Source organism: Scomber scombrus, chromosome 4 (assembly GCF_963691925.1).
Source record: "Scomber scombrus chromosome 4, fScoSco1.1, whole genome shotgun sequence".
NCBI classification, from domain to species: domain Eukaryota; kingdom Metazoa; phylum Chordata; class Actinopteri; order Scombriformes; family Scombridae; genus Scomber; species Scomber scombrus.
Genome location: NC_084973.1, coordinates 23,806,884 through 23,829,992, shown reverse-complemented (window position 1 = coordinate 23,829,992; position 23,109 = coordinate 23,806,884). Strand labels below are relative to the sequence as shown.

General features: G+C 38.3%; 2 protein-coding genes across 2 annotated transcripts; both read right to left on the bottom strand.

Annotated features, from left to right (window-relative positions):
• Window positions 1-10,139: 10,139 nt before the first annotated feature.
• On the bottom strand, window positions 10,140-16,673 carry psat1 (phosphoserine aminotransferase 1). Its single transcript, XM_062418060.1, has 9 exons — window positions 16,548-16,673; window positions 15,466-15,526; window positions 15,079-15,148; window positions 13,560-13,765; window positions 12,549-12,721; window positions 12,166-12,335; window positions 11,831-11,959; window positions 10,662-10,799; window positions 10,140-10,489 (listed from the first exon to the last, which is right to left on the bottom strand). The coding sequence occupies exons 1-9, from the start codon at window positions 16,602-16,604 to the stop codon at window positions 10,387-10,389; spliced, it is 1,107 nt and encodes a 368-aa protein (XP_062274044.1). The 5' UTR covers window positions 16,605-16,673; the 3' UTR covers window positions 10,140-10,386.
• Window positions 16,674-20,085: 3,412 nt separating this feature from the next.
• kiss1rb (KISS1 receptor b) lies at window positions 20,086-22,829 on the bottom strand. Its single transcript, XM_062417220.1, has 6 exons — window positions 22,610-22,829; window positions 21,928-22,052; window positions 21,557-21,692; window positions 21,174-21,412; window positions 20,900-21,052; window positions 20,086-20,322 (listed from the first exon to the last, which is right to left on the bottom strand). Exons 1-6 carry the CDS (start codon window positions 22,827-22,829, stop codon window positions 20,086-20,088), a joined length of 1,110 nt encoding a protein of 369 aa, XP_062273204.1.
• Between the last annotated feature and the right edge of the window lie 280 nt (window positions 22,830-23,109).

Sequence of the window (23,109 nt, the reverse complement as noted above, 5' to 3'; positions counted from 1 at the left end):
TTAGCTCTTTGGTTGTTTTAAAGGACCAGTGTGTGGGATTTAGTGACATCTAGTGGTGATATTGTAAATTTAAACCAACTGAACATCCCTCCCTCTTCCCTTCCAGGCATGTAGGAGAGCCTACTGTGGCCCCAAAAAAGAAAGCCCTCACTACAGCCAGTGTTTGGTTTGTCTGTTCTGGGCTACTGTAGAAGAAAAGCAGTGCAACAGGCTCCCTATGTAGATATAAAGGGATCATTCTAAGGTAACAAAAACATAATGATTCTTATTTTCAGGTGATTATACACTAATGAAATCATATTTATGAATATTATATTCATTTACTGCCAATAGTTCCCTCTAAATCTTACACACTATTCCTTTAACTACATACTTTTATAATGCAGGGCTATTTCTCTGTCTTGCCACACTAGCTTCGCAGAGCATGAAGGCTCTTTCAATATGGCTTGTGCTCACATCTACACTGCATCCTTATCCTCATTAGATTTGTTAAGTTTATATTTTTATTTCTCTAAAGAAATATAAACCTTAAAATAACCTATGGGTCATTGCTTATGAAAATTGGCTACACTTTTTAAAAATTGAAAAAAGTCTGTTAGTGTTGTTTTGGTTAAAAAAAAATCAGTGTCTGCAGTTGAACTTATTCTAAATATTCAAAATAAATTGTAAATGATTGTCAAGTTGTTCCACTGAAAATTAACACATATTAACACATTTTGTGAGCATAGCAAGACAGAATCTGATCACTGCACTACAGTAATCTGATTATTCAAAAATGTTGGCATAAATAATGGGAAGAAACCTGATGACCACAGTTGAGACACCTGAGACATTGTATTACTTGATGACTTCTCACATAAACCTGGTATGCATTTGCTCAACAAAGCCCAAAACCAGGAAAGTAAATGTAATGTAGAATGTTAACTGGGATTTTAGTGTATTGATTTATGCAGCTCATGTCAACATTTTATCTGATTTCTTGTCTTACTGTAATCTAATTTATTACAGTGATCTCTTTTTGTGTGTGTGTGTGTGTGTGTGTGTGTGTGTGTGTGTGTGTGTGTGTGTGTGTGTGTGTGTGTGTGTGTGTGTGTGTGTGTGTGTGTGTGTGTGTGTGTGTGTGTGTGTGTATACATGCATAGGCATAGTCAGTGACTCGGCAAAACTGTGGAAAATAAGTGTGCAGTGAAGCCATGCGATGACTTTGCCACATGAATAACTTAAGCACACTAATACCACAGTGTCACTGAATGAATGAATGTCAGCAATGGTAAAATGACAACGTAACACTCAAATCAATGGTACTCTGCTGCTAATGAATGACAAGGCTAATTGCGGGTACAGCTTGTTGCTCTTTGGTTTAGATAAATACTCCGACAAGTGAAGTGCTTTAATTATCCCCAGTGTGTTTGTGCCTGAGCGCCGTCGCCACCGCTTCACTCAAGATGCCTGTAGAATGAGACAAGCTAATTAAGAGTGATTTCCCCGCTCCCCACTCATTAATAACACAACAGCAATTAAGAGGAGCTAGCGGAACATGGTGCATTTGGTGCTAACAAGATTAGCCTCATGGAGCAATGGGTTTATTAGAGAGACAGACACACACACACACACACACACACATAGAAAGAGAAAGGTAAAGCAGGGAGAGAGATTCAGTTGAGAGAGAAAGATATTAGAAGGTGTTGGAAGGAGAGAGAGAGATGGTGGAGATAAGAAGAATTGAAAAGAGACTAAAATGAGACAGGAGGTATACAAAAAAAAGGTTATGTAAGGAGTAGACAAATGAAGTTAAATGAGGAAGGAAGGGAAGGACAACCAAGATGCACAGAAGGAGAGAGAAATGCACACAGGATGGGATTGTGAAATAAAGGGAAATTGTGTGCTCGTCATTCAAACTGAATCCTTTTTTTCCTGCATGAATCACCAGAGTGGCCTTTAAATGAACTGTTCCACAAAAGACATTCAGTTTCATGAGCTTGCTGAATAATAACAACGGCAGGGAAGAGACTGTGCGTACCTCTGATTTTGACAGCTTTTAATTACTAACAACACTTGAGCTCGTGTCAGAGAGACTGTAGAGGTAATAAATCAATTCAGTGCAAAAAATGAATTATGTAGGTTATGTTTACACTCAGGCACAGGTTTATTAGGTACACCAATCAGTACTGAATTACAGCAATCCTACAATGAATCACTTGGCTTTAGGATCACAGGTTTCAAGAGATTCCTTCACGAATAAATTAAATAACAAGATTAGTAGAAATTAGGGGCCTGAGTGATTTAGAGCAGGATATTAATGTTGATTTGTGCCTGTTTCAATGAAACTCCAGCCGCAGAGAAACAAGACTAAGTCTACAGACACCAAGACGTTATTGGCTCAGTGAGACTGTATTTGGGAACAGTGGTGCTTTGAGCAAAAAGCGAATGTCAGCATGCTAACATGCTTACAGTGACAATGCTAACATGCTGATATTTAGCTGGTATACGAGGGGGGACCCAAAAATTCCCAGAAATGTCATTATAAATCTTTTAGTAGTACATTTTTAATCCCCATCAAAGTACCCTCCTTGAGATGTGATACACTTTGTCCCAGCGCTACTCCCATTCCTGGAAACATCTTCTGTAGTGACCTTTTGTCACTGTTTCGAGAGCTTCTTACACTTTGAGTCCCAATTTTAGTTTCACCAAACTGTAAGCACACACTACATTGAGGCAAATCCAATAACTACACCCTTGTCCAATGCTATCATTGCATTTTTTTGGTGCAATTTTTAGGTCCCACCTCGAACTGTGACCCTCCTTGGTTTTGCATATTAGCGTGCCAGCATTTGCTAATCAATCCTAAACACAACTGAGTCTAATGGAAATGTCATTCATTTTCAAATATCAGAATTTGTTCCATTTGGTCTGATCACATATCAAAAGTCTAGAGCCATTTGTTTGAATCATTTTATCCCCATTCAAGTTAGCTGGGGATCTAAACTTGAAGTATAATACTCCATAGACATCTTAGGCCCATTGAGTGTGCTCAGTATGTTTTCAGTAATAGGGTTTTTTGGCTTCATGTTCCACTGAGCAACTTTCATAGGCATGAATGGGGCTTCTCCCTCCAACACCATATGCAGTTGACTCATCCTCCAGGGACCATGACAGCCTGTACAAAATTGCATGGCATTCACTACATGAACAGCTAATAATGAAAATGCGTCATGTGTCAGGAGTTGTGGCATTTCAAAACCCCAAACCAAGTGAGAAAATATTTTTGGGGGATTCCGATGAACCTCATCAAGGCCAAAATTGTCAACAAGTAGTCTAAACGATCTCAGCTTAGGTGAGACTTTCTCTCTGTGCCTGTAGCTTGTAAATTTTGTAATTTGTAGCATCAGTTTGTGTTTTATGATTGTGACCGATTTGCGGCACTGTTTTTATGACTTGAAGTATGCAGGCATAAGTGTCTTTTTTGTGTATTGCTTCGTTTTGTCAGCTGTGCTGTCATGAGTGAAAATTAGATGAGTAACTCAAATAAAGGAATCTACAACCTGCACCTTACCTGTTTTGGTTCATTTTCACTTCTCTCATTAGCATCATTTACAGACACAGGAGGCAGCTGTTTTAATTAAAAAAAAAAGAAGCTCTAAAATCCCACTATACACTCCCTGCCCAGCACCAAACAGTAGACAAACAAAGCTGATGAACATAATAGAGCGTTTAGCCGCTGAAGAGTCAGATATTTCCCTTAGGAGTTGGTGGAGTTCAAAGCAGGGCTACAAGGAATGAGTGAATGTTGGACTTACTGTATATTCATCAGGTCGTCAGAAACACATCTACAGTTTGCCTTGCTGATCTTAAGTGGATAAAAAAAAATGAATGCAGGTTTATGAACATTTTGGATAGTTGATCTGTATCAGCTAGCACTGTCACACAGGAAGCTACAGTTTTTTAACTTGAAGCACTGCATTTTCCAGTGGAGATACACAGCAGTGTGGCGGCAAAGGTTTTGGGGAAGAAACACAATCATTCATTTTTTTCATGTGGGGAAAAGTGTACTTAATGCGCTTTGATGCACACTGAGCAGTTTCAGGGAAAAGGAAATAATTCACAATTCAGCAATCTCCCTCCTTGAGCAGACAGCATATACAATAGCTATAGAAAACAGATTCTGAGGCAATGCAAACTGTCTCTGTCTTTCTGTCTGAAATAGACTGTATAAAGGACATCAGTCACAGTAACTTTTCATGCTGCAAGCATGGAGCTCTTGACAAGAGACTCAATCAGCAGCACTAAAGCCTGCCTCTGCTTCCTCTGCCTCTGCCACCCTACTTTTGTGTCGACTAATCTCCACTGTAGGATGTAGAGGAGCCATTTGATATTGTCTTCCCCGGTGTTTTTCATTATCACCGTCTTACTGCAGCCTGCCAGTGGCATTACCTTGACATTAGTGGGCTTGACAGGACGCGAATCACCACACAATCCTGTCACAACCTCCCATCTCTGCTGTAACCCTACTCACATTTCAAAGCCCCTCTGCTTCTTCTTATCTTTCACTTATTTTTTTCTCCTTTAAGGTGGATCTGTTGCAGGGTCATGGACAATATCTTTGGGGCGAAATTACAGACAGGTTAGGCAGTTTGTCAGAATCCCAATTTAGCCTTCTTTTAGGCTGAGAGTACAATATAAAGAAAGTATATAGGTGATGGAGACATTTTCATTGACAAGAATACATTACACCTGAAAGAAATACACATAATAAAGCTAAAATAAGCCTCCCTCAGAAATGTCACCAAATATAGAAGCAATATTAAAATGAGCTTCATACAACAACGCAATCCTTTTTGTAAAGTTTGTTTTTTCCTCCTGTATGTTATTTTTCAACTGTCATAAACTTTTTATTTCACAGCCCCAAGCACAAGCAGCAAGGTTTGTTCAACACTGTCACACGCTTGCAAACATGCACAAATTGTTGACAGGCTTGTTCCAATTAATGCTCAATTGCTATCAATAACTGTGCCCTCCAGTGGCTGTTGGGGCCCAAAGCAGCTGCTTTTAGCTTCCAGTGGACTGTTTAAGTTCTGCGGCTTAATCATCAACACTTCTAATGAGCAGTTGTATATCTGGGCTTGTCAGGTGGATGGATATATTTCTTGCCACCCGTTTCTTGCATTTACATCTTCTGATTTATTCCAGTTTTTCTTCTTATGGGATATGAGGTTTTTAAAGGTCTGTGAGAGCTGCTCAGTTTTTAATTCCTGGATCACACCTCACGTTATAGAAATGGATCTCACACAAATCCCTTTGTATAATTTGCTGTACCTAACTCGCCTCAGGCAACAGTGGATCTTATTGTATTTCAGACTGCACTGCAGGTCCTCACCCAACTGCATGGATTTATCACATTTTTTGTTTGCATAACAGTATAGATTCCCAGGTTTCCTTTTCCAAGCCAAATCAGCAAGAAATATATTGTATTTCTTTTAAGCTCCCTATCTACATGATTGCTTTAAGCTTGTCTTTATGCTTGTCTTACAAGTTTGTTGTTTCTTTGATTTTCTCACCTGGGTGAATTTTCAGATATCCAAAGTTCCCCTACAGTTATTCACCTTTATCTAAACACATGATAAAAGCTGCCATTGTAAGCTGCCATCTTAGACATTATGAAAGCCAGTGGTGAAAGAAGTATTCAGATCATTCTTTACTTTAATAGTAAAAATAGCCATAAAACAATACTCAATTACAAGTAAAAGTACTGCACTGAAAATGTTAAAATGATTGTTGTCAATAAAATATACTTAAAGTATCAAAAGTAACAATAACTCACAATACAGGGTAGCCTCTTTCAGAATGTTTAATTTTCTACAATTCATCATATTTTCAGCTGAACACATGTTTGAATGTAAAAAAAAATCTGCAACATTGCTATATCTGTCAAGTAGACGTAGTGGAGGAAAAACTATGATATTTTCTCTTAAATATAGTGAAGTGGAGAAATAAAGCAGCACATAATGAATACTCAAGTAAAGCACAAGTACCTGAAAGTGATAATCAAGTACAATACTTGGTGACAGCAGATGTCCACTTCCTATTTCGAAGCAGGGCGTCGAGAGACGTCAGTAAAGCTAGGAGCCGAGCCAAAAACACACAGGGCACAAACTAAAATAGTGGAGCCATCTGTGAAGAGGCAGCTGCTGAATTTGCAGAGTCTCAAGCCTCTGGACACTGGAGAGGAGCCACCTAATCGGGCTACAGTAAAGATGGAAGTGAAGGAGCTCAGATTTACCCTGTGAAGAAACGTTCATTGATACTGAGACTAAATGCACACCACAGTGAGTGTGATGCCAAAGTTCCCTCTAAACATGAAGGCTTTCAAGCCCATAGCTGAAGATGACCATGAGCTAAGACAAGCTGTTACTGAGAGATTTCAGCTTCAGAAAGTTGAAGATATGTATAAATGTTAAAGAAATGATGAGGTTATGTCTTATTGTACTAACAGAAGATTCATCTGGCTTGAAGCAATACCTCACTCTGGCAGAACATTTTTATCTATGGGCACACAAACCTTCGCAGCAGGTCCAACATTTCCCGCCCGAGGGATCCACAGTCAACACCAACATTCAGACTTTCTCCCCTGCTCTTGGTATTGATATTTGCTAACAGCCAAAATTACTTTTTGGAAAGAATCATGTGGGATGTTATATAAAATAATAACCCCTAGATTTACTTTACCATGTGTCCTTCTCTGATAGAAGATAGCATGTTTTTTTTTCATTATATTTCAAAATGAAAGTAAGATAGTCCTGAGCAGAGCCAAAATGAGTCAGTTTTAGAGGTTACAATTTATGATTACCTGCTATATAGATATTTTTCAAGAGGTATATTAAATCTATGAGAAAGATAATGGGAAATAGTACTTTAAGGATACTGCTTCTGTAAAAGTGGGCTGCTGCATAATATAGATGCTAAGCTGAAAAAGGCTGCCAGCTTAAATAGCTCGAACTCCATTTATGCCACCCATACCTACCCTTTCATGCACTGATGGTGTTATAAAGCATGAAAGATAAAAGAATTGACAAAACAGTCCATCTTAAACTCTATTAATATCACAGTAATAGCATTTTCACAAAAGTCTGGTAATCATCTAAGATGCCCAGCTCCTGGAAAGTGAAATAAATCACCTGCTGCAGCGACAATAACTATAAACAACTTGCTGTTTTGTGTCTGACACGGTTACATTTTCCTCAATATCTATCAAAAGAAAACGCTGAGGATTGATAGGAAGCAAAATGTGAATTGTGCTGAGCTCTAAACATTTGGAGGATGTTTTTTCTGTCCAAACATTATGAGGTGGATATGTGTTTTCAGAGAGGATGCTGATCCTGCTCTTCACTTGAGGACCCTTTGCCTGTGGTGGTGAGTTGACCTTATCAGAGGAAACCACACCAGTCAGTGTGTGTGTGTGTGTGTGTGTGTGTGTGTGTGTGTGTGTGTGTGTGTGTGTGTGTGTGTGTGTGTGTGTGTGTGTGTGTGTGTGTGTGTGTGTGTGTGTGTGTGTGTGTGTGTGTGTGTGTGAGCAAGTGAGAGAACGAGAAACAGTATTCTGAATTTTCCTCCTTTCTTTTTTTGAATCAAGTATTTACATTATCAATTACGATTGTACTCTACATACATTATATTATTAGAATTCTATATCAGTATTATATATTATTTACCATATGTTATTACTCTGTTTATGTATATGCTTTGCCGACATGATTTGATCAAAATGTCGAGCCCATAAAGCATCACTGGATAGAGAAGTCAGGTGGTGCGGGTGAGTAGAATCAGACATCTTTGCAAAGGCGGTCAAAGCCCCATTTGCTGGGAGAAAAATCCACCTCAAAGTTTTGTAAACATAGATTTCTTGATGAATACTTCCACCTAGTGGTCATTTGAAGCAAAAACATCTTGAATTTTTATGTTGTATTAAAGGATGTTAGCAGCAGAATCACAGCAAATGTAGCTGAGACTTTAATATTTGGGTATCTTGTTGTTATGTTCAGGTCATTACAACAGAAAACTGCTTGCATATATTTTGAATATACATATAAACCAAATCATACACTCTGTTACGAGGACCCTGCCACCCCGGTATGTCTTATTTGAGACCTTTATAGTTTATACGAATCCACCGAAAACAATTATCGTCATGTCTGTAAACACAGCAGGAAAAAGCTGCAATTAAAGGACACATTTCTAAATTGTGAGTGCTGAGACAAGCCTGCTGGCAATTAAAATATGCAAAAATGAACAGCATTTATTTATGAAAAAAAAAGTGAACTATAAAACTGAGTTGCTAGTCTCCCATTTATCATCTCTTTAGAGCAAAGCTGAGCAAAGCCATCCAATACCACCTGAAGAACATGTAGATGGACAAACAGTCTGTGTTCACAAGCTGAACCAATCATATGCATAATGAATAAAGGTCATTCATAAATTATAATGTTAAGCATGTTCAAGTAAGCTATTTTATTATACTGTTCAGAAGGATTTGATGTTTTTTATCTGGTGGCTTTTTGAAGGATTCATAAGCCACAGAGGTCAAGGCGGAGGTCAGGGTTAGGGTTAGATGGCTGCCCACCCAGCGCGCAGTCCTACTTGAGGTTTTTCCTGTTAAAGGGGGGTTTTTCCTTGCTGCTGTTGCCAAGTGCTTGCTCATGGGGGAATGTTGGGTCTCTATAAATAACGGTCTAGACCTGCTCTGTGTGAGAATAGTCCTGAGATTACTTCTGTTGTGATTTGGCACATTATAAATAAAATTGACTTGACTTGACTTGATTAGAGGCTTAAAACTCTACCTCTTCATAAATAAAGTGCTGCTGAAACATGAAACAGACTGTGGAGGGGCTCGAGATGAGATGCAGGGTAAGGCTGAATCACAAAATAAAAGTTAACACACACATTTAACCCCATTCACACGCCATACAATCCTTTTTTCATTAAAAATGATTTGTGAAAGTCACCTACACAGCCTATACAATGCATTTTTGGTGACCTGTAAGGACTGGATATATGATCAACTACAATTTTTCCTCTATGAGGAGGTCAAAGGTCAGGGTTAGACACAGTTCAGTGCTCCACGAGCTGGTATAGCTGCAGTGTCCTGCTGAAGAAGTTGCCTCAGTGGGGCAAATTCAGCAGGGAGCTGGCCTCTGGATGTCCAGATGGAGGAGGGCCTCTCTCACCATGAAACCATTATGCCCCCCTGCTGTCAGTGAAGCTGTGGGAAGTGACTGCTGAACCTCACAGACTAAAGACAAATTGCTAGAGCTGATTAGAAAATGATTGTATTACATATTATGACTATAAAGCCACAATCATTTTAAGTGTGGGAGTTACCTAGATTTGGCCTTTAGCTGCTCACTAGTCGATAATAGGAGCTGATTAAAGGGGCACTTCACCCAAATTCAATAATAGCATTTTCTCACTTATTTCTATTTGGTCATGCAATGTAGTTTTTTTTTTTAAACCCAGATATTCAGACATCCCTCTGTGTGATTTCTGCTACCAACCCAAGACAACAGAAAAAAATAAAATACTTCTGGAAAGAGATATACAGCCATCCAATCATTCTATTGCTTCTATCTTGTAAGTCAACTTTTGGTGATATTAATAACACAAAATGGGACACCACAAACACTAGAGCGATCAACATTAAAATAAATCAACAACACTTGCATTTGATGGTTTCAGCTTATCAAATGTGATAATTTTCTGCTTCTCTCTTTTTTGGATTTATTGAGCCAAACTATTAACAAATTGAAAGATAAATTTGTCATGATCATTTGATCATTTTGGATCTTTCGTTTTGAGGATAAAGCAATCCTCTGTCAGGATTGAAGAAGTGATTTTGATTTTTACAGAAGTGAACATGTTTTCAAATAATAGACATAAATGAACTATTCTTAACTCAATCCCTCACACACAGCTTACTTCGGTTGTTAGCTCTCTTCTCAACAGTCAGGATCTTATATTCATTTTCACTGTGGACACTTGTATAACAGCAGTTGAGACAAGAACTGACACTGCAAAATATAGGTATTACCAAAGATTTACTGGAATGTAAACATTTTTTGAACAAGTAACAGGAATTACCTACAGTATTTACATCAAAGCACTGTTAGTCGACAAGTTCATAAAGATATTACTTCTCTGAAACACAGATGTAACTAAGAAATGACTGAAAAAAGTGGTAGTGGTTAAAGCTTATTAGGAACAATGAAAGGGTATTACAAAACACTTGTCTAAAGGTGCACTTTCCAGATCCAACATGGATCTGAAACTAGAAGAAGTAAACCACAGTTTTGTTGAAACTGTAAAGGAAAGGCCGGCTGACTGTTAGCCTGACCTCTTCTATTGATGTTCTTTAAGGAACTCTTTCATGTACGCAGCCAGAGCTTCAGTGTCCTCCAGTGTTACAGCGTTGTACAGAGATGCACGAATTCCTCCAACTGACCTGAAGGGGGAGACAAATTTAAAGGTTTGAGGTCTTATGAAATCTTATGAAACCCAGCTATTAACCAATAGGAAGTAGCCTAGCTCCGCCTCAGAGCGCTTGCAGACATATTTTCTTTTCATTTAAAAACGAGATATGGATTGTTTGTTTTGAACAGTGAAAAAACTCTAACCTGTGTCCTTTCAGTGATATCATTCCACGTTTGGATGCCCCTTCCAGAAACTTCTTCTCCAGGGCCTCATCTCCCTCCTTCTTCCCCACGCGAAATGGTACATTCATGCGGCTTCGACAAGCCGGGTCTACTGGACACCTGGACAGGTGGACAGACATGACAGTCACTTCAATGTAATCAGTTTTAGTTTAATTAACATAGTCAAGCTCTAAAAAAAACCCATAAAGGTTAATACACATGGAAACATAATTCAAGGGGACCGGAGGTTTAGGGTAGACATAGAGTTAAAGTTCTATCGGTGCTGTTTGTGATGAATACACTAGCGTTGCCAAAAGTACTGTGATGGATGGCTTCAGCACAATCTCGGGTGTCATAATGATAACTTAAGTGTGAAATAAGCCTGGAAAGGGAAAGCTCTCTCACTTCTAAATCATAAATAAAATATTCCTTTTAAGATGAATCGTTTTATTGTATATATGCTGAGCCTGATTTGAGTGCTCAAACACACACAAAACATACTGTCAAATTCTCACATTTTTCATTTTTACCTTAATTTGATTTTGTGTCAGAAATAAAACTTTTTCATAATAAAATAAGTATACAGAAGAAGGCAACAATTGTTCAAAGTGAAGTGATTAATAAACAGAAACACTAGAATAGCACTGGCATATAAAAATATAGCAACACAGATATGTTGCTGTATGCGTCTTTGATTGCACAATAATAGTTTTGGTTTGGGCTAACATTTTCTGCGAAGAGGTCACTTACTGGTCTATCTATCAACTGCTGCAGACCAGGCCTCAGTCACAACAATATTGAGGACTTTGGGGGCACGCTATTAGACCTGACTGACTTTGAGAATGCTCCTTATTGCAATGCGGTCTTTTGTTGTTGTCATTGTTATGTGCTGTCTGAGTGAGCCCCCTGAGCTATTACTTTATTTTATTCATAAGTTGTATTACATCATCCACCTTTTAAATGGGTGGCACTTGCAAAAAATTCTTCCCTAAGTGTATCCATAAATGTAGATTAAGGTCTAATAGACTCAATCTGATCTGGACTGGCACTAAAGTTTCACAGTGTGTTAAATTTCCCAGAAGGTTTTGACTTTTTTTTTTACTGTTTCCCGTAATTATAGCATCCATCACTGAAAAGTTTGCTATACTTACACATAGAAACCATTAGACCCGTTGATGATGTCGTAAATCAAGGAGGACTTCTGCTTGTTGAGTGTTTCCATGGCGGCGCTGCCACCGTTGTTCTTGATCCACTCCAGGACCAGACTCATAATGTAGATACTGAGCAACACAAACACACGGTGATGAGGGAGATTATTAGTGTTTTCTCTTATTATTCTTACCGTAGATTTAAGTTAGAAATTAGGGTTTATATATTATATTGATTGATATAATATTATATTGATTGTTAAATAAATATAATGTGTCTTTACATCAATCTGCAAGAAACAGAGGAACCTCTAAAAGTGAAAATAGAGTGTCAGTACCTGAAACAAGGTGGTGTGTTGTACAGGGAGTTCATTTCAGCCTGCACCTTGTAGTCCAGGACGATGGGACACTCTTTCAGTGCGTGACCTAACAAGTCTTCTCGCACAATGACCACAGTGACCCCGGCGCAACCCACGTTCTTCTGAGCACCGGCAAAAATCAGACCAAACTATACAATAAAAAAAAAGGTGGAAAAAGAAAATAAGTTGTTTTACATCCTCACATGCTCATGTAGGCCCTGACTTGGATGCCCTTTAGCCAATCAAATTTCTCTTTTGGGGATTATAAAGATCAAACACTCTTGGCGCAAATTATCTGGGAAATTTGGGGAGAAATAAAAAGGTGCTTTGAGTGTTTTATACAGTATCATTCTTCACTTCACCTTGGACACATCCACAGGTCGGGACAGGAAGTTGGAGGACATGTCGCTGACGAGGACCACTCCGTTTGTTTCCGGTGTGAAGTTGTATTCCACGCCATGGACCGTCTCGTTACAGCAGTAGTACACGTAGGAGGCTGAGGGGTTCAGGGTCCAGCTGCTAGGGTCGGGGATTTCTGGAGAAAACAACAGCACAAAAGAGATTAAAAACTGTGCATGTGCTCTTGAATTTCTTATGTAGGATGTATTCATATCTTCCATGAATATATAAGACGGTAGACTTCACATCTCGCCTGCCTCATACCAGTTTGTGGTTATTTTCAAATCTAATCCTCTTTTAAAAATGAACCACTGCCATATATATGCTACCTCGAGCATTTGGTTTCCACCGGCCATTTGGCAGATGCAGTAAAATCCAGATGTGTTTGCAGGAGTAAGTGCGAAAAAGGAAAAATTGCAGGCTGTAAATGAGAGACTCCTCTTTCTGGTGATCGCAGACTGTGAAGAATGTTCTTCAATACAAACCGGCCTGTCTGGGGACCGAGTGAAGAGGAGCAACATATTTAGATTTTGTGTTGTGTTCTTTTTATCTTTTAACAGATAAAATTATATAAAATTCACATATCAAATTAAATAGAAATAACACTGTAAAGCTGCCTTATCACATTAGGATAAAGAAGAGCCCCACTGAAAACTCTAATCAAACACAACCATGTGGAAAGACTGTAGGCATACCAGAGTCTTTCATTGGTATTCAGCCCTATTGTTTATTACGCAACAGCCTTTGACACTCAGCCAAATTCTGCGGAGGCACCGTCCTAATGCAACATGAATGACAATAACTGACTCACGAGAGCCAACACTATTTTGTGAGTGAGTAACGATAATTTTACTGAATTTTAAAACACAGAAAAGTAATTATAAGTCTTCATGTCACCGAAGAAATGAAATGGCAGTATGGCAGTTACTGTGTTCATTCATTGGTAGTTTTCATTCACACACACATACACTCACTTGTGTAACCATCCAACTTCGGGTGAACAACGTTGACTTTGCCGTATTTTTCCGCTTCTTTTGCAGCTTTGGCCGACCAGGTGCCAGTCACGAGGTAATCAGCGCACTTGTCCTCCTTCAGGCCGATCAGGTTGAGAGGAACAGCGCTGAACTGTCCAGACCCGCCGCCCTGCAGGAACATCACCTTGTAGTTGTCCGGGATATCTCTGTGTAGACAAAGGTCACTGTGTTAAAGACTTCATTTGCACCTCAAGAGGTGATAGTGAGTCACTGTGGTGTCCAGTCTGCACTGTGATTTTTTATTCTCCTGTTTTATCTGCCTTATTCAGTTTTAGCTTATTTGTATTTTTTCTATAAATATCTCTTTATAATGTGTTGTTTCTTTGGCATTTCGTTTGGTGCCTTATATGTGTCATGTAAAGTTTTTTTTTTTTTTTTTTTTTTTAAATTGCGTTGTTGTTGAAAGATTCTATAAAAATGAACTTGCCTTGCCTAAAAGACAAAATTCGTACTGATTGAGCTAACTGCAAAGACCTACGCCTAACTGACTTAAGTTGAAAAGTCAATAAAAACACACAATGTATACAGTTTAAAAAGTAGATTATAATTGACTGGTTAGTGTCTCTTTAAAGAAAGAAGGCTTTAAAAAAAAAAATGTTTAAACCCACACACACATCTGGCTTTACCAGTTTCCACACCACCAACATTGTCACACATAATATGATGAACTATTTCACTACACTTAGAGAGGAAGAGTTATAAAAACTCACTCAACCTTTTAGTTTAGTTTTTATAATGCTGAAATAAACCCTCAAAATAATCATACAAAAGAGTACTGTAGCCTGCATCTTTTCTCCTCACTAGAAGAGCTGGATTTGGTTTGGAAAAGTATTATGAAAACTTTCAAAATCAGCTCCTCCCTGATGAATCTTACAGTAATAACCACGTGGAGTAACACACCTTTGTGTCTGACAAACACCACGTTGGTGAAAACTCACCTAAAACCTGTTTGGCATTCAGCCATCATCGAGCTAACATGTGGACACACGGGAATCAGAAACTGATCCCACACAAGAAGGAAAGAAAAAAAACACTTGCAAGAACAAGAGAGTGAGTGCACAGGTAATTATTAATTCTTCCCTGAATCTTACTAGCATGTGTTATGGGTAATTGTGTGTTACCCTATAAAATTATTCTGCATTACTAGCCATGCAAGTTTAAAAGGTCACCATGGTGTAGTGAGGATGTTCAAACTAAAAATAGGATTAAAAGAAGGTCAGTAATCTTCCTGGGATTCCTGATAACAAGATGAAGGTGCTATCTGTTTAATAAAAGTGCATTATCCATATATTTTGTACAGGTATGCTTTGAGAATAGTATGTTTTAACACCCTGGTTTTGAAGTAGTATGACAAGGCTACAGCCCAGTGTACCACTCTATGGCACCTTTCTTTCTTTCTTTACAGAAAAGAGGAGTGAAGAGGATTATAGAAGTATTAAATCCACAAAGAGGTACTTACAACAACTCCCGCATGAGAGTCTCGGTTTTGTTCAGGATTTTGTTAAAGTCTGGCGATCGATGGCTCATCTCTGGTTTGAATGAAAACATTGAAAGTCAGAAACATTTTTATTTAATAACACTGTCATGCTTTAACCAGTTATGACCCAAGTGATCTCAGATTAACTTTAAAAGGCAGACAAGACGGTTGAGAGGCAACTTCAACTCACATGACGAACACACTAGACAGTGTTTATGAAATATATGAAATGTGTTTCTTCATGTGTCTGTTACTGTCAGAAAAGAACAATGATGCAATTTCCACACACAAAAAACGACCTCAGAGTAATCACAGCTGATTAAATCAACCCACACACCTCACTCTGAAAGTCTGTCAACATCAGCTTACCAAGAACACTGATACCGAGGCTGCTGTAGTTCAGGAGCTCCTTCTGTGCTTGACGCAGCACCTGCAACAGATGTCAGAGATGATTAATGGGAGAGGAAAGAAGAATAAACAAAAGTTGTGATACACAAATCTGTTTTCGGTTTTTTATTTTTTTCTATAATCTTTGATTTTTGGTGAAATATTGGATCATTTGAACATTTATTGAAATGAAACCATGTGAGAAGTTTAGAGGGAAAATCACTATTTGGTGGAGCTGTTAACAACTCATACACCTGAAATGTGGCACTAACTACACACACTGCTTTTTGTAAGACATACAAAAGTAACTAAAGCTGTCATATCAATGTAGTGGAGTAGAAAGTACAATATGTCCCTCTGAAATGTAGTGGAGTGGAAGTGTAAAGAAGCATCAAATGGAAATATTCAAATAAAGTACATGCACCTCAAAAGTGTACAGAAGCACTGGAGTAAATGTACTTAGTTACTTTCCACCACTGATAATATGTTACATTTTCAAGACCTGACTGGTTTTAGCAGAAGGTGCGAGTAAAACAAGATTCAATTGGTGCTTTTATCTAGCTGTAGGTTACATGACAGCTGTGTAAAAGTTGTTGTGTAAGTTTCGGGTTTTTTTTTTAGTGTGAGCCGTGATTTATTTGAATGTGTTTTTCTGCCATCTAGAGGCTGTGTCTTCTCCTGGCAGCGAGGCACAAAGGAGCAGGTTTTTCCACATGAATGAATGAGGCTGATGCAACTCAACGCTGTGTTTTCAGCCAGTTGGAGAGGCTGACAAACGCCAAGCCGACATGCTTGCAGTCATTTTCTCACATATGAGTCTCGAAAAAGCAGATTTGCAGTGAACCTGTAAAGTCTGAATTTTGCACGTCACGTAAAAACAAGAATGACAACACCTTAGAAAACCCATGAAAGTTTGACTCACAATCATGCATCTGCGGAAAAAAACTACTGAAAATCTCTTAATAAAAGTCACATTTCTCATTTGAGACAGTATACCTGCCACTTTCCTCTACAGCTTTTCTCAGATAATTAAAGTTACGCAAAGAAACAGGATCTAAACTTACGGATTGGGGGAGTTTTGCGGGCCCAGCGCCGAAGTTGATGGTTTTTTTCTCTTCCATGATAAAAAAGAAAATGTTTCTCTCTCTTTAACTGGTAGCTGTTGTCTCCTTTGGATTCAGCGATATGAATGATTTCCTCTCCTGACTCCTGCTGCTGCTCTCCTCCTGCACTAGTGTGTAATATGTTGCGTTCAGGTGCTCCTAGTAAGCTCGTACTTCTGGTTAACAATTACACAATTGGCAAACACATTTAAATATATCTGTAAACACTTGCTAGTTTGTTAGTTTATTGTTTATCTCTACAAATACAATAATATTGTGGCAATATTTTTAATAATCCGTAATTTAACTGTTTTTTGTGTGTTTTGTTTCTGGTTTAATGTATAAAAAGGGCATTTATATATTAATCCCACTCACAAAATAACACCTAAAACCAAGAGAAAAATGATTTGAAAAATGTCCATCTTTCCATTACATTTTTATGTCATTTATTTATTTTTTTACATATTATCATTGTTTATATCCATTTGGGATGTAATGAGAGGCTGTTTGTTGTTGGATACTGTTGATTTAAGACATGAAAAAAACATTTGAATTTAGGAAATTGAAATAATTGTCATTTATACCATGTAGTGCAGTGTAATGGTAATGAAGTAGATCATTTTCCACATTTTGTTACAGAGCTTTTTTTTCTGTGATATAAACTTTTTCTCAATATGAAAACAAACATATCAAGATTTATTCCAATATTTAATGTATTAAAAACAAAAAAGTGTTACAAAGACAAAAAAAATCAGTTCAATTTATTGTTAGAGCTCCATTGAAAATAATAAATTGTCACCAAATGCTTTACAAAGATATGAGAGTTACAAATAAAAACACAGACAAGAAAAACAAATAAATAGAGTATGACTTATCTTTGTAATGACAATTTAAATGCTAAAGAAAATAGATGAGTATTAGCAGTGATTGGCCAGTAGATTTAAGGGATCTGAAGGTGAAGGAGGGGATGTCAGAGATGTAAGATAGCTTGTGCCAATCCATCCAGCATGCCAGACATTAACTCATTATGATAAGCATACACAATATCAGTTCAGCATGCCACTACTCGGCAAGGAGAGTAAGTCTTTTATAATTTTGACAAGTGTGCCATCTGCAGGAGTGTTAAAGCTGCTTTAGTTTGCTTGTTCATAGCTGCCATGTTCATTCATGTCTCTTTGTGTATTTGAGTACAAAAGTGATCTGTTGTAATGCAGCATTCATGTTCAGTTTGTAGGTTATTTACTGCATTTTACATTTTATTTGATTGTTTCATGTCCTCGCTGCAGAAGTGCTGAAATCTCCGACATAACTTGAAGGCAGCACGAGCACCAAAAGCCCAGCCAGCCACTTCATTGGCTGGTGTCACATGTCTGTTTGGTTATCATTGGTGAAAATCAATATAGATGTGAACCGATTGGCTCCTCTGTCACGCCACAAGGAAACAGACAGATGAACAGATCCAGCAACTTAAAAGTTATTTAAACACAAATTAAGATATATAACTGCAACAATACTGTCATTGGTACTTTCTATAGTACTTTTTTCATTTATACTTTATTTTTATATTATATATATATATATATATTTATTTATATTTATACTTTTTTATTCATTAAAATGTGTTGTTGCCCAAATCATGTGAATTTCATTCTTTCACTTGTACAATGTGTTGAAATGACAATAATAACTTGAAAATGTATTTAAATAACCTTACAGACAAAATAATCAACGGAATTGAGGCATTGAAAGGAAAGTTGATTACAAATTATACAGTGACTTGATCTTTCACTTACCTAATTCTTAGGTAATATTGTATCCTTTGACTCTTTATATCATAGGTATTCAATCACCAATAAATCAATCAGCCCTAAAACCTGCAGGAATTCGGACATTTCACTATCAGTGCTGGTCGGCACTTAAATTTCTGGGTAAGCGCAGAGGTTTTCTTATAGTTCAAAACACCCAACACTGAGCTAAATAACAAAACCATGAGAAACACACTGACTCTTTATATCATTTAGTTTGTAATGTATTTAATTAATTGGATTTATTTTCCAGGAATGTAAACAGACTTCTTAATCCCATGTATTGTCGTAAATCCACAGTACTTGTAGGTACCTGCACAGGAACAGAAGCATATTTTCTGCTTTAGAAAAAAAAAAAAATTCCAACATGCACAAGAGGAAAAACAGGCACAGCATGATCCTAAATAATTTATTTAGTAATATATTTGCAAAAACTGACATGGTTGTATGTTACAGGTTACTTATGGGGACAAATTTCAGATTTAGGACCAATTAATTAAGGATTGTTTGAAAAAAGCGGTGTCCCCATTTGGGAAAAAGTTGTGGGTCAGTGGTTAAGGGTAAGGGTTAGGTTTAGCCAGTAGTGGTGATGGTTAGGGTAAGTCTCCGTGAAATGTCCCCAAAAGTGACCATGGTTTGATGTCTATGAGTGTGTCTGTGTGAGTGAGTGTGCAAGCTTTTGCCCCATGTGTAACACATCTGTAAATGCCTGTTCAGCAACTAAATAGCTGTTCATGAGGGATTCTGTAGCTACTATTTACTAGAAAAACCATGTAACTGTAGCCATAGACTGCACAAAGATAAAACACAATCTCCATACAGGCCAGAAAGAACATCTGTAAAAAAAAAAAAAAAAAAAGGTAATAAACAAATAAAGTACACAAAAGATAACATTGAAAAACAGTCACAAAACTGACTGATTAGTTGTGTAATGAGTTCACATATGAGTTCAAGGCCACAAAAATGTACACCACAGTTACTAAATGTGGAGACTTTCTTTTCTATATTTCTTTTTTGAACACTTTTAAACATCTATGTCCAACAGGGCTGCTGTCCATAAAGGATGCAGACACAATCAAGAGTTACGATCAAGAAGCAATATTGCCTTTACAGTTTACTTTACCTTCTTGAAAGATGCTGATATAAAGAAAGGAGCTCAACATTTTGACATCCAGTGGAACTGATTGCATCAGTCCAGCTAAGCTAAAAAATGTGACAGAGATAATTGTATTTCAGCAGCTTGTGGAGGTCACGAGAGGCACCTGACTGGTTTGTTTTAAGAGGTCACATGACAGCCATTGCTCCTCCATGTGTGTGTGTGTGTGTGTGTGTGTGTGTGTGTGTGTGTGTGTGTGTGTGTGTGTGTGTGTGTGTGTGTGTGTGTGTGTGTGTGTGTGTGTGTGTGTGTGTGTGTGTGTGTGTGTGTGTGTGTGTTAAAACCTGTCACTTACAGGTGTTTTTAGTACAGTACTTTCTATTGAGCCCACACTGTGCCACAATACTCAAAGTGGAACTATCTGTCAGGCAATTTGATCTAAAATGTTTCTTTTTTCTGTGTATATTGTATGTAATCTGTGTATGTGTGTGCACATTCACATGCACACATGTACACGGGTGCTACAGACTGCTCTCATCTCCAGAACAAACTATAAATAAACAATGAGTCCACAGTGTCCAAATGCCTAGCGTGGCCTTTAGGACCCAGATGAAAGAAAGTGCATCTCTGCTTCTCCTTTGGGTGTCTGATGATCCATCTCTGCCCCTTCCTCCGTGTCCATGTTGCCTACCCTGACTCTCCGCCGCGTACGCCACAGAAACACGGCAGGGAAGGCGTGCTTGAAGGCCTTTCTGAAGTTGTTACCCATGAAGGCGTAAACAAGCGGGTTGACAGAGGAGTTGGAGTAAGACATACAATGACCCCAAATCTTCAGCTGTGAAGGCACAATTTGGACAGAATTAAATGTAGGGTATCGAACTGTGTTAACGTTTCAGAAAAAAAGCATCAGTCAGCTCATTCGTGTCATTCAACATGCCTGCCTGAAAGAGAGTCGAGATCTGCATCATTGTAATAAAAACCTAAGACAAATTGCCAGAAATGCTACTGAGACTTTAGTTTGAGTTTGGGAGCGACTATCAATCACAGCTATCTCTCATGGTGTGACACACCCCTTTTTATATTTTCAATAACTTATATAAAACAAATTTAAAAGCAACATTTTAAACCTTTATGTAAAGCACTGTAATAAAAACTATCTAATATGATAGAAACCATGTTTGTAAAAAACTGACGTGATAGATAGATAGATAGATAGATAGATAGATAGATAGATAGATAGATAGATAGATAGATAGATAGATAGATAGATAGATATATAGATAGATAGATAGATAGATAGATAGATAGATAGATAGATAGATAGATAGATAGATAGATAGATAGATAGATAGATAGATAGATAGATAGATAGATAGATAGATAGATAGATAGATAGATAGATAGATAGATACCTTGTAGAGAACATAACTGCGGAAGCCAAACGTTTGCAGTAGAATGCAGACCTGAATGGGGCCCCAGCAGATGAGGAACAGGGCCACCATCACCACCACCATACGAGAGACTCTTGCCCGCACTGCTGTTGCCCGTTCTACCTGAGCCTGAAGCTGGAGATACAGAAGCATTGTAATGATCAAAACTATCAAACATATACAATTTTCTGTGGAGTTAATAAGGTAAAAGAAAAATGCATGTGAAATAAACACTATCTCCATATCTTTCTCTTACTTGGTAGCTACTGTCAATGGGATTCACGCTGGTCTGGCCCATGCGCTTCAGCATGAAGGCATAACAGGCAGTGATGGTGAGCAATGGCAGGAGGTAGACAGCCAGGAAGCTATAGATGATGAAGGCTCTCTGGAGGTGGGCTGAAGGGAAGACCTCACTGCAATAGGTCTGAGGACCAAACCAGTATCCCGCCTCCAGACGCTGGTACACCGCCACAGGAATCGACAAAAGGAAGGAGCCTGGAGAGAAGAGGGGGAGAATTATTGTGTAACTGAGAGCATGATGTTCATAATAGGTTTCACTAATTGTGTGGAAATGGCAAATCTCCATCTTCTCTCTAAATGTATTGTTGTGAATGTGAGTGAGGTGCGTTTGTGTCATACCAATCCAGATGGACACAGAAACAGCCAGAGCCATGCATGGGGTCCGATGTCGTAATGACTGCAGAGGGTAGACAGTCACATAGCAGCGGTCCACACTCATGGCTGACAGAGTGATACATGTTGCCTGTGCAGTCACCTGAAACACATACATGGTAAATGGTACATGATGGTTATCAGTCCTGCCAGGAAATATAGAAATGAAAATATTTGAAATACTAGGTCAGTTTTTAAATGTTTTATTAAGTAGTTGTATGGCCGGGTGCTTTGGTCAGTGCCATGATGGTAGTGACAATGGTAGCATGGTTAACATCGTACTTTTTCTAGCATTTCCAGGCCTGTGTGTGTTTTGTGTGTGCACATGTGCATCTCACTTGCTGCAGGTAGTTCACCAGTCGGCACATAAACTCTCCAAAGATCCAGCTGGGCAGTGGGTACAGTGTGGCGGTGAAGGGGACGCAGCACACAAGAAAAAGGATATCAGTGGTAGCCAGGTTTACTGGAAGAGAGCAAACGCCAACAGTGATTCCTCAACAGAAAACATCTCTGTGAGAGCCGGCGTTGAGATGAGACACATTCAAAGGGACAAAAAGCTGAGATGGAGAAACAAAAAGATCATGAATAATATTGACAGTACCAATAACTGGAGGGTAATGAAGTTTCTGCCTTTAAAAACTACTGAAATTATTAAGTTTTTCAATTCAAAGTGTGACTTTTTAGACCACCATCACCCAAGAGAACATGATTTGTGGTGGCAGTGCTGATTGGTAGCAGAGATTACTTAAATTAGTTTATTTTATATTGCAACTTTTAAAAATATTTATATGAAATAGAAAGTGAATGATTTCTCTCATCATCCTTCTTTTTTCTTTGGAAAATCAGTTTTTTTTAGGAATATCATATTTTAGCCCAATAAACCCATTGAACTTGTTTTTAGCATCACATTTCTTTCACTATCAAACTGCAGCTCATGATTAACTCAGAAACGTTTCTTTCATTGAACAAACTAGAAGACTTTAAAACACAGTTGGACTCACTGTGCTTTGGAATTGTTACCTATGTAAATATTGGTGACCGTCTTCATCTGCTGGTGTTTGGTGACCACGTGGATGACCAGTGAGTTCCCGACCAGGCCGACCAGCATGATGAGGCCGAAGAAAGTGGGCACCAGCCACGCGTCGACCAACATGGGTGGCCCCTGGCCCTGCAGAGCTGCAGACTCGTTGCATATAGACCCGCAGTCCGGACCCTGACTGTCTGCCGAGTCCTCGATCATCTTGACAAACCAAACTCAAAAATGTTTCTGTGGTACATGTAGAACATATGTGAATTGGGTAGTATCTCAGCTAATGTGTCTGTAGTGTCTGTCTGTGATCCATAGTATGATAATGCACCATTTCTCTCATGAGTATTTAAATGAAAACTTACAAACTTGGATTCATGACATCAGCAAAAATCAAATTAAAATATTTAAACATATCAAATAAATGTTTTCTTGGTATAAGAAACTTTTTTTACCTGTGTGGTGTCTGTTTTGCGACCGGTGTTCCTCACTC